This window comes from Xenopus laevis, chromosome 9_10L, assembly GCF_017654675.1.
Source record: "Xenopus laevis strain J_2021 chromosome 9_10L, Xenopus_laevis_v10.1, whole genome shotgun sequence".
NCBI lineage: Eukaryota > Metazoa > Chordata > Amphibia > Anura > Pipidae > Xenopus > Xenopus laevis.
The window spans coordinates 6,722,834-6,734,860 of record NC_054387.1 but is presented as its reverse complement, the minus strand read 5'-3'; the positions used below and the strand labels follow the sequence as shown (position 1 = coordinate 6,734,860).

The 12,027-nt window shown below is 43.4% G+C and overlaps 1 protein-coding gene across 2 annotated transcripts in view; it reads right to left on the bottom strand.

The window, feature by feature from the left end:
• Positions 1 to 7,523: 7,523 nt before the first annotated feature.
• Positions 7,524 to 12,027, bottom strand: part of LOC108701765 (angiotensin-converting enzyme) — an 86,620-nt gene continuing 82,116 nt past the window's right edge. For both annotated transcript variants that reach the window (XM_041575978.1, XM_041575977.1), the window contains exons 22-25: positions 10,356 to 10,454; positions 9,837 to 9,959; positions 9,192 to 9,373; positions 7,524 to 8,067 (exon numbers count right to left, since the gene is read on the bottom strand). In XM_041575978.1, coding sequence (XP_041431912.1) covers positions 7,853 to 8,067; positions 9,192 to 9,373; positions 9,837 to 9,959; positions 10,356 to 10,454 — 619 coding nt within the window. In that variant the 3' untranslated portion in view covers positions 7,524 to 7,852. The remainder of the gene's footprint in view (positions 8,068 to 9,191; positions 9,374 to 9,836; positions 9,960 to 10,355; positions 10,455 to 12,027) is intronic.

Genomic DNA, 12,027 nt, shown 5'->3' with positions numbered 1-12,027 from the left:
GCCATCGAGCTGTGTGAGCTTGTTCACATTTTGTCTAAATATTGATAATATTATCGTCTCTAGAAAAACCACTTGAGTTACTTTTTTTCAAGCAGCATTCATATATTTTACGTAATCCGTATCCACCGCTGTAGTAGTGTATACGTTGACCTTGTAGGCATTATTTGCACACTGTTTTCTTCAACCCGCCATCGAGCTGTGTGACCTTGTTCCCATTCTGTCTAAATATCCATAATATTACCGTCTCCAGAAAAAACACCGGAGTCACTTTTTTCAAGCAGCATTCATATATTTTACGTAATCCGTATCCACCGCTGTAGTAGTGTATACGTTGGCCTTGTAGGCATTATTTGCACACTGTTTTCTTCAACCCGCCATCGAGCTGTGTGACCTTGTTCCCATTCTGTCTAAATATCCATAATATTACCGTCTCCAGAAAAAACACCGGAGTCACTTTTTTCAAGCAGCATTCATATATTTTACGTAATCCGTATCCACCGCTGTAGTAGTGTATACGTTGGCCTTGTAGGCATTATTTGCACAGTGTTTTCTTCAACCCGCCATCGAGCTGTGTGAGCTTGTTCACATTTTGTCTAAATATTGATAATATTATCGTCTCTAGAAAAACCACTTGAGTTACTTTTTTTCAAGCAGCATTCATATATTTTACGTAATCCGTATCCACCGCTGTAGTAGTGTATACGTTGACCTTGTAGGCATTATTTGCACACTGTTTTCTTCAACCCGCCATCGAGCTGTGTGACCTTGTTCACATTTTGTCTAAATATTGATAATATTATCGTCTCTAGAAAAACCACTTGAGTTACTTTTTTTCAAGCAGCATTCATATATTTTACGTAATCCGTATCCACCGCTGTAGTAGTGTATACGTTGACCTTGTAGGCATTATTTGCACACTGTTTTCTTCAACCCGCCATCGAGCTGTGTGACCTTGTTCCCATTCTGTCTAAATATCCATAATATTACCGTCTCCAGAAAAAACACCGGAGTCACTTTTTTCAAGCAGCATTCATATATTTTACGTAATCCGTATCCACCGCTGTAGTAGTGTATACGTTGGCCTTGTAGGCATTATTTGCACACTGTTTTCTTCAACCCGCCATCGAGCTGTGTGACCTTGTTCCCATTCTGTCTAAATATCCATAATATTACCGTCTCCAGAAAAACACCGGAGTCACTTTTTTCAAGCAGCATTCATATATTTTACGTAATCCGTATCCACCGCTGTAGTAGTGTATACGTTGGCCTTGTAGGCATTATTTGCACAGTGTTTTCTTCAACCCGCCATCGAGCTGTGTGAGCTTGTTCACATTTTGTCTAAATATTGATAATATTATCGTCTCTAGAAAAACCACTTGAGTTACTTTTTTTCAAGCAGCATTCATATATTTTACGTAATCCGTATCCACCGCTGTAGTAGTGTATACGTTGACCTTGTAGGCATTATTTGCACACTGTTTTCTTCAACCGCCATCGAGCTGTGTGACCTTGTTCACATTTTGTCTAAATATTGATAATATTATCGTCTCTAGAAAAACCACTTGAGTTACTTTTTTTCAAGCAGCATTCATATATTTTACGTAATCCGTATCCACCGCTGTAGTAGTGTATACGTTGACCTTGTAGGCATTATTTGCACACTGTTTTCTTCAACCCGCCATCGAGCTGTGTGACCTTGTTCCCATTCTGTCTAAATATCCATAATATTACCGTCTCCAGAAAAAACACCGGAGTCACTTTTTCAAGCAGCATTCATATATTTTACGTAATCCGTATCCACCGCTGTAGTAGTGTATACGTTGGCCTTGTAGGCATTATTTGCACACTGTTTTCTTCAACCCGCCATCGAGCTGTGTGACCTTGTTCCCATTCTGTCTAAATATCCATAATATTACCGTCTCCAGAAAAAACACCGGAGTCACTTTTTTCAAGCAGCATTCATATATTTTACGTAATCCGTATCCACCGCTGTAGTAGTGTATACGTTGGCCTTGTAGGCATTATTTGCACAGTGTTTTCTTCAACCCGCCATCGAGCTGTGTGAGCTTGTTCACATTTTGTCTAAATATTGATAATATTATCGTCTCTAGAAAAACCACTTGAGTTACTTTTTTTCAAGCAGCATTCATATATTTTACGTAATCCGTATCCACCGCTGTAGTAGTGTATACGTTGACTTTGTAGGCATTATTTGCACAGTGTTTTCTTCAACCCGCCATCTAGCTGTGTGTATTATCGTTTCCAGAAAAACCAACTGAGTTTTTGTTGTTGTTGTTGTTTTTTTTAAAAATAATGCCAGGCAAAGGCAGGCCGCCACGCAGAGGCCGTGCTAGGGGCCGTGCTGCTATGCAATCCTGTGGCCCTAGCAAATTTCCCAGTTTTAAAAAGCCAATGACCCTGAACTCCCAAAATGCTGAAGAGGTAGTTGACTGGCTTACACAGCACACCCCATCCTCTACCGTTTCTAACTTTACCACAACATCCTCCTCATCCTCCACTGCTATGGCCACCCCACGTAACACTTCCTCCACCACCGGTGCCCCTTCTTCACTGGGGTCAGAGGAGTTATTTTCCAATGAGTTTCTTGAACTGAGTAATGCGCAACCATTATTGCCAGAAGAAGATGAAGGAGATGAGGACCTTACACCAGATTTAATTCTGGCAGAGAACACGATAGAGATGGACATAATGAGTGATGAGGAGGAGGTCCCCGCTGCTGCTTCCTTCTGTGATGTGTCAGAAGAAATTGATGCATCTGAGGAGAATGATGATGAGGAGATTGATGTTTTGTGGGTGCCTAGTAGAAGAGAGCAAGAGGAGGGTAGTTCAGATGGAGAGACGGAGAGTCAGAGAGGCAGTAGGAGAATAAGACTTAGAAGAAGCAGGGAGGACAGCCCGCAGGGATCAGCAGGGCAACAACATGTATCGGCACCTGTGTTCAGCCGGCCAACGCACCCGCCATTGCCGCCAATACCGCCAACTCCGCCAACTTCTACTGTTACCGCCAGATCGCACACTTCCAAAAAGTCAGCAGTGTGGGATTTTTTTAATGTGTGTGCCTCTGACAAAAGCATTGTAATTTGCAATGAGTGCAGTCAGAAACTGAGCCTTGGTAAGCCCAACAGCCACATAGGTACAACTTCTATGCGAAGGCACATGAGCGGCAAGCACAAAGCACTTTGGGAGCAACACCTCAAAGGCAACAGGCAAACTAAAAGCCACACTCCTTCTGGTCCAGCATCTTACTGCTCTACCTCTGCTCTCCTTGACCCGTCTGAACCACCCTCCACTCCGCCTTCCACCTTGACCACCTGTTCCCATTCCCAGTCATCTGCCACCAGCCAAGTTTCTGTGAAGGCCATGTTTGAGCGTAAGAAGCCAATGTCTGACTGTCACCCCCTTGCCCGGCGTCTGACAGCTGGCTTGTCTGCACTCTTAGCCCGCCAGCTTTTACCATACCAGCTGGTGGACTCTGAGGCCTTCCGCAAATTTGTAGCAATTGGGACACCGCAGTGGAAGGTACCCAGCCGCAATTTTTTTCTAAAAAGGGAATACCACACCTGTACCAACATGTGCAGAGCCAAGTTACCGCATCTCTGTCACTTAGTGTTGGGCCAAAGGTCCATATGACTACTGACGCATGGTCCTCCAAGCATGGTCAGGGCAGGTATGTCACCTACACTGCCCACTGGGTGAACTTGGTAATGGCTGGGAAGCAGGGAATGGGTAGCTCAACAACAACAGTGGAGTTGGTGTCACCGCCACGGATTGCACGCGGTTCTGCCACCACCTCTACTCCTCCATCGCTCTCTACCTCGTCTTCTTCTTCTTCTTACTCTGCTGCTGGTCCTCCTTCTCCTCCTCCACACCTGTGCACCCCCAGCTCCCCCTAGGCTATTCGACGTGCCAGGTACGCCGTTGTCACGCTGTCTTGGGATGACGTGCCTGGAAAGCAAAAACCATACCGGATCTGTACTCCTGTCATCTCTGCAGTCACAGGCCCCATCGGTGGCTGACCCCACACCAACTGCAGATCGGAAAAGGGGGGTGTGTGACAATGGAAGCAATCTGTTGGCAGCGTTGAGACTAGGCAATTTAACACATGTGCCCTGCATGGCACATGTGTTAAATTTAATAGTCCAACGTTTTGTCTCCAAGTACCCAGGATTCCAGGACGTTCTCACCCAGTCCAGAAAGGTGTCGGCCCATTTCAGACGTTCCTACACAGCCATGGCACGCCTTGCTGACATTCAGCAGCGCTACAACATGCCAGTCAGGCGTTTGATTTCTGACAGCCAGACTCGCTGGAATTCAACGCTCCTTATGTTGGAACGTCTGCTGCAACAACAAAGGGCCGTCAACGAGTACCTTTTTGAACTGGGTGGTAGGACTGGATCTGCACAGCTGGGGATTTTTTTCCCCCGTTACTGGGTGCTTATGCGCGATGCCTGCAGGCTCATGCGACCTTTTGAAGAGGTGACAAATATGGTCAGTCGCACCGAAGGCACCATCAGCGACCTAATACCCTTCGCTTTCTTCCTGGAGCGTGCCGTGCGACGAGTGACAGATGAGGCTGTAGACCAGCGTGACGAGGAGCTGGAAGCGCACGATTTCTGGTCGGAATCACCAGAACGAACCCAGGCACCTGCTGCAACGCAGGGAGAGGTGCCAGAAGTGGAGTCAGAGGAGGAAGGTGGCTTTGTGGAGGAGGAGGAGGAGGACCAACAGGAGCAGGCTTCCCAGGGGCTAGTGGTGACCTTTTGGGGACCCCTGGTCTTGTACGTGGCTGGGGGAGGAGACCGTGGATGATGCAGTCCTTGATAATGAGGAAGCGGAGATGGATAGCTCTGCATCCAACCTTGTGAGAATGGGGTCTTTCATGCTGTCATGCCTGTTGAAGGACCCCCGTATCAAGAGGCTTAAGGAGAAGGACCTGTACTGGGTCGCAACGCTACTAGACCCTCGGTACAAGCATAAAGTGTCAGAAATGTTACCAACATACCACAAGTCCGAAAAGATGCGGCATTTACAAACCAGCCTGCAAAACATGTTGTACAATGCTTTTAAGGGTGATGTCACTTCAGGAACTCATCAACATTCCAGGGGCAGAGGTGCCAGTAATCCTGCCACGAGCACACCTGCAAGGACAAAGCCCTTTGGCCAGTCTGTAACGTCAGACATGCAAATGTTTTTCTGTCCAAGGCAGCGCCACAACCCTTCTGGATCCACCCTCAAAGAACGCCTCGACCGGCAGGTAGCGGACTACCTGGCATTAACTGCAGATATCGACACTCTGAGGAGCGATGAACCCCTGGACTACTGGGTGCGCAGGCTTGATCTGTGGCCAGAGCTGTCACAATTTGCCATGAACCTCTTGTCTTGCCCAGCCTCAAGTGTGCTCTCAGAAAGGACCTTCAGTGCAGCAGGAGGATTGTAACTGAGAAGAGAACTCGCCTAGGTCACAAAAGTGTCGATTACCTGACCTTTATTAAAATGAATGAGGGGTGGATCTCGGAGGGTTACTGCACGCCGGAAGACTTGTTCTGACTTCTATGCAGCTGTCCTTCTCTTCAAGCCTCATGACTCCACACACAGCTGTCCTTTAGCGTCCTCCTCCTCCCTCCGCCACCGTTACAAACTAGGGTGCAAACCCTACTGGTTTAATTTTTTCTGGCCTCTGTGCTTCAGTGGCTGCAACCAAAAAAACTGGGCAAACAATGTCTACAAGGTCAACGTATGGCAAAAAATGACTATTTTCAGCATTTATATGGCATATTTTTTCTGGCAACTGTGCTTCAGTGGCTGCGTCCAAAAAAATGCATATTTTCTGCATTTATATGGCATAATTTTTCTGGCAACTGTGCTTCAGTGGCTGCGACCAAAAAAATGCATATTTTCTGCATTTATATGGCATAATTTTTCTGGCCTCTGTGCTTCAGTGGCTGCAACCAAAAAATTTATATTTTCAGCATTTATATGGCATAATTTTTCTGGCCTCTGTGCTTCAGTGGCTGCAACCAAAAAAATTTATATTTTCAGCATTTATATGGCATAATTTTTCTGGCAACTGTGCTTCAGTGGCTGCGACCAAAAAAAATTACTATTTTCAGCATTTATATGGCATATTTTTTCTGGCCTCTGTGCTTCAGTGGCTGCGGCCAAAAAAACTGGGCAAACAATGCCTACAAGGTCAACGACGTTGACCTTGTAGGCATTGTTTGCCCAGTTTTTTTGGCCGCAGCCACTGAAGCACAGAGCCAGAAAAAATATGCCATATAAATGCTGAAAATAGTAATTTTTTGCCATACGTTGACTCAACGTATATGGCAAAAAATGACTATTTTCAGCATTTATATGGCATATTTTTTCTGGCAACTGTGCTTCAGTGGCTGCGACCAAAAAAATGCATATTTTCTGCATTTATATGGCATAATTTTTCTGGCCTCTGTGCTTCAGTGGCTGCAACCAAAAAAATTTATATTTTCAGCATTTATATGGCATAATTTTTCTGGCAACTGTGCTTCAGTGGCTGCGACCAAAAAAATGCATATTTTCTGCATTTATATGGCATAATTTTTCTGGCCTCTGTGCTTCAGTGGCTGCAACCAAAAAAATTTATATTTTCAGCATTTATATGGCATAATTTTTCTGGCAACTGTGCTTCAGTGGCTGCGTCCAAAAAAACTGGGCAAACAATGTCTACAAGGTCAACGTATGGCGAAAAATTACTATTTTCAGCATTTATATGGCATATTTTTTCTGGCAACTGTGCTTCAGTGGCTGCGTCCAAAAAAACTGGGCAAACAATGCCTACAAGGTCAACGTATGGCAGTTGTTTAAAGAGAACAGTAGATTACTAGCCAGCAAAGCTACCTAAGCTAAAATGTCCCTCAAATCCCTGCAGACTTCTGTCCCTCCAATACAGAGCAGTATCAAGCAGATTACTAGCCAGCAAGCTTACTATCATCTGTCCCTGAAATCACTAACAGCTCTCCCCCTACACTATCTCTTCCAAGCACACACAGGCAGATTTTTCAGATACATTTTTGCCCTTGATCCCCCTCTGGCATGCCACTGTCCAGGTCGTTGCACCCTTTAAACAACTTTAAAATCATTTTTCTGGCCAGAAATGTCTTTTCTAGATGTTAAAGTTCGCCTTCCCATTGAAGTCTATGGGGTTCGCGAACCGTTCGCGAACCGCTCGCATTTTTGCGCAAGTTCGCGAATATGTTCGCGAACTTTTTTTCCGACGTTCGCTACATCCCTAATGGGAAGCAAAACCAGCCTATTGGGTGTATGATTTTCTAGTAAACTTAACGTATGAAGATCCAAATTATGGAAAGATCCGTTATCCGGAAAAACCCAGAGCATTCTGGATAACAGGTCCCATATGAAATATATGCCTATCCTGTGCACTTAAGTAGATCTTATCGGGAGATAAAATACTGTGTGTGTGTGTGTGTGCGAGACTATTGTTTTTTAAGTAAATATAAAAGAACACATTTTCACAACACAATTTATTGCTCCTGTTGCTGGAGAATAGATCTGAACAGATCTCGCTTCCCGTCATCCATTTATTTAAATAGAATCTCATCCAACAAACCCCATACCCTCCCCTCGGTTCCCTACAGCACCTGTAGAACAGTACATCCTTTTAATCATAGCATTAAAGGCGCTAGTGGATTGATTTTTTTTCCCATGGATTAAATTCTTTGCATAGTCAAAAAAAAAATTTGGCCCTGATGGAAGTCGCACGCTATGTGTCCACACATTTTGGAATGCCAGAGGTGGTCCCTACCACTGAGAAGCCTATACTTCCAATCAGTGGTGCCTATTTCAGCTCCATTTGAGAGCTGGACATCTTGGCTCTGCTTTTCATCTTTGAGTACATCACACCAAAGATTATAGTGGTGATGACCAGGACGATGCCCAAAGCCAGCAGAATCCATTGTCCAGCAGCTGCTTGGCCATTGCTGACCGCCATTCCCAAGAAGTCAGAGTTAGAGTTAGACTCTTCAGATGGTGGGAGAGGATCAACAGCTTGCACTAAAAAAAAAATGGTTTTAGGTATAAATTCACTGTAAACCAACAAGGCTGCTAATGCTATCCATTTAAAGGGATCTTGTCATCGGAAAACAACTTTTTTTAAAAACGCATCAGTTAATAGTGCTACTCCAGCAGAATTCTGCACTGAAATCCATTTCTCAAAAGAGCAAACAGATTTTTTTATATTCAATTTTGAAATCTGACATGGGGCTAGACATTTTGTCAATTTCCCAGCTACCCCTGGTCATGTGACTTGTGCCTGCACTTTAGGAGAGAAATGCTTTCTGGCAGGCTGCTGTTTTTCCTTCTTAATGTAAATGAATGTGTCTCAGTGGGACATGGGTTTTTACTATTGAGTGTTGTTCTTAGATCTACCAGGCAGCTGTTATCTTGTGTTAGGGAGCTGTTATCTGGTTACCTTCCCATTGTTCTTTTGTTTGGCTGCTGGGCGGAAAGGGAGGGGGGTGATATCACTCCAACTTGCAGTAAAGAGTGATTGAAGTTTATCAGAGCACAAGTCACATGACTGGGGGCAGCTGGGAAATTGACAATATGTCTAGTCCCATGTCAGATTTGAAAATTAAATATAAAAAAAATCTGTTTGCTCTTTTGAGAAATGGATTTCAGTGCAGAATTCTGCTGGAGCAGCACTATTAACTGATTCATTTTGAAAAATTATTTTTTCCCATGACAGTTTCCCTTTAACTAGTTCTACATGTCTGTGCTTCATTTGCCAACCACGTCCCGTGCCAAATCGAATCTATATATTCTTGGTTTCCTATGATCATTGTCAAAGGAGACCTAGGAAGACGTTTGAGAAATACTGTATTGCTTTAAAATATTGCCCTGATGTTGCTGGACTACAGCTCCCAGCATTTGATAACCCTTGATCATATTTTTAACATATGCTGGGATTTGTAGTCCAGAAATAATTGAATAAAGTGCCATTCAGCAACACTGTGTTTGTTGGGGTAATGTACACTTGATAAAGGGCACGCTCGCCTAAAAAATGTAGTGCGGTACATTACAAATAAATTAAATGTGCACCTTCCTCCATTGTTCCCTATTCAGCAACAGTGTTTAGATCCTCTGTAGGTGTATGATAATGGAGAGGGTATATTTACCTGGGGTCCAGTTGTATTCTGGCCATCCTAAGGTTTCGCTGTTCTTCGTATTCTCCTTGATAAGCCAATCAGTCAGGGGCTGGAAGTATTTGAGAAGGGCGTGAGCAGACATGTTCCTCTGCCCAGTAATTAGTTGCATAGCTTCTGGCCAAGGTTTGCTGTTACCCAACTTCATGGCATCTCTGCACAAAAACACACATTAGAGTTTAAGTTTGGATTTAATCCCTCTGATATCACATATAAAAGGAAAGAGATTCAGTTTGGGATGCAGATATCAATTTCAGTAGAAGACATGAAGTGGCCGTACACAGGCCAACATTGGCTACCTACTTGGTCACCCTACTTTGAGTTTGCAGTTTATTGACCCGTGTCAAAATGACCCATAGTTATGTGTCTGGGGATTAGCTCAATATCTACTGGTCAGGTTAGAAAATCCCATCAGGCAAAGTTGGTAAAGGGCCAATAATGCAGTTCTCTCCCAAAGAGCCACTTATGATCCAATAGTTAGGTCCAATTGCTGGATTTGGTCTAACCTATATGTGTGGTGTATGGCCATCTTAAGACTGCAGATCTAAGGCGTTTCTAGCTCTGAACACCCCACAAGAACCCCATTGCTAAGTTACCCGCATTTCACAGGACTCTTACCCAAGTAGTTTTCCGGCCTCTGTGGATCGATAGATATCGCACTTGTGTAGAGCTCCTTGTTGATTGGCTGCTTTACAAAGAGCTTCATGAAACTGGAACTGTATGACGAAACTGATGAAGTACCTTTAGAAAACAAAAAGCAAGAATGTGATTGGCTACTATTTATCACAGTGTAATCACTTTCAAAGGATTCTTTGGAAATATTCACCGCGGCCATGCCTACACCGGGTTCCACTCTTTTATAGCATTTATCAACTTGCTGAGCATCTCTGGATTCTTTGTATATTATGTCTTATAGCAATCTGCTATTAGGTCTATCTCCTACCCACCCCCTTTCTTATCTTCCATACACCTTTTGCAATAATCCCCTTGCACGAAATAAATTGATGGGGGAAAAAAGGGTTTTGGGGGTCAGTGAGGTAGTATCCGTGGCAGAAGGGACTATCAGGTCATAAAGACTGAACTGAGCTTGTAATCACCCTGTTGAGGTAGGAATAAGTTCTCAATCTGTTTTCATACCTGATGTAGGGTACACTGGCTGGAATGTGGAACTTAGCACCTGGATCAAAATCATTTTCACTCCTTGGTACTGGAGGAACTAAGCCCTGATACTTCAGTCTGTTGAAAAAAAAAAATATGTTAGACAGGTTCCTTAAGCAAAGCATAAATGAAGGGGTTTAGTACAGAGAAATACACCTTTTTTGTTAAGATGTTGTGCCTGATGTTGTCTACAGCAATGTCCAAATGAAGGTGGGGGGGTCATTGACCCCTGCCTCTACTACTTATTTTAGAGATCAGTAGCCAGAGCACTGCTAATTCTGCACATGCTCATTTCTTTCTTTCCTTCTTTCCTTCCTCTTGCAATTTTACCTTCTACTGGGCTCATCTATAACATGCAGTGTTCCTGCCATGTTACTCTCCGATATTTCCACTGTACACCCAGTTTCCTACAGGCACCTTGTCTAGAGACTTGGCTAATGACTCCCTCTCATCATTTCTCTTTACAATTATCTTTTTCTTTATAATCCTTTTATCAACCCCCCTTATTTCCACATCTTATACCATTTCCCCTGGAGCCACATTACAGGTTTCACTACAGCTTTTGTTTTGAACATAAAAGAAGCCGCTCTTTCCTGCCATTACTGTGCTTGTTCTATAAAACAAATGCACAGAGAAGGCAAACGCATTTCTCTATTTCACTTGTAACTTTTGCATAGGGGGCTGAATGTGATTTTCAAAGAGAAAATATACCACCCCTTTTTGAGCTCATTCAGTTGGGATTATGTAAAAAAGCTGCAGAAACACTATCTGAACTCCAAAATGTGGGGAATATTATCCCTTTAAATATACCACGGAAAAAAAAAAAATCTAGAGAAACTGTTGTAATTTTGTGGTTGCTGTTTTTGTATATTGGTATAAATCTTAACTAAAACCCCCAAAAAGTCATTATTTTATTTATCCTATTAGAAAAAAAAATCATAGATGTATTATCTACCTGTGCCATTTTTATTAGGACACAGTTTTGGTTCATCCAGTGCACCTTTTGGCTCACTCCTGTAGCACCATTACATACCAAAAATTCTCTACTCGCAGATAGTAGATCTTAAGTGCATGCTATTTACACAGGATGGAGTTTGTTTACGCACGGGTCTGTTTATACCAGGAACAATTCGACCTCAAGGTTCTCCCTACCTGTACCTTCCCATAGCAAACCTGTCCCCTACTAAAAGTCTCTGCAAACTGAAAGTGACATTAGTAATGGGGACAGGAAGGAACCCGAAAGGAAGTACAAAAATCTGGGGTGCATCATCTAATGTGGTCTCTAATGTCCTGGCCAGGCAGGTATTACTTTTTTAACATTGAATATTTAGCAATAAAGTATAATTATAAGACGTCACTTGTATGTCCACCACCATCTAGCCTTTTGCAGTCTTACTATTGGTGTAACTAGATGATTCTAAGCCCCACAGCAAATTAATTTTAGGGCCCCCAACATATCCAGAAGTTGACCTGTTTTACCAATATATGTTGAAATTGCTCATTAATTAGTGTCTCATGGGGCCTCCTGGGCCCCCCTGGGAGCATGGTCTGTTTCCTCTGTAGTTACATCCCTGCTAGTACTAGTATAGGCTCATTTGGATACAACTAGTGCAGAGGGAAACACAATTTGGTGAATTAGAATGCCATAAAC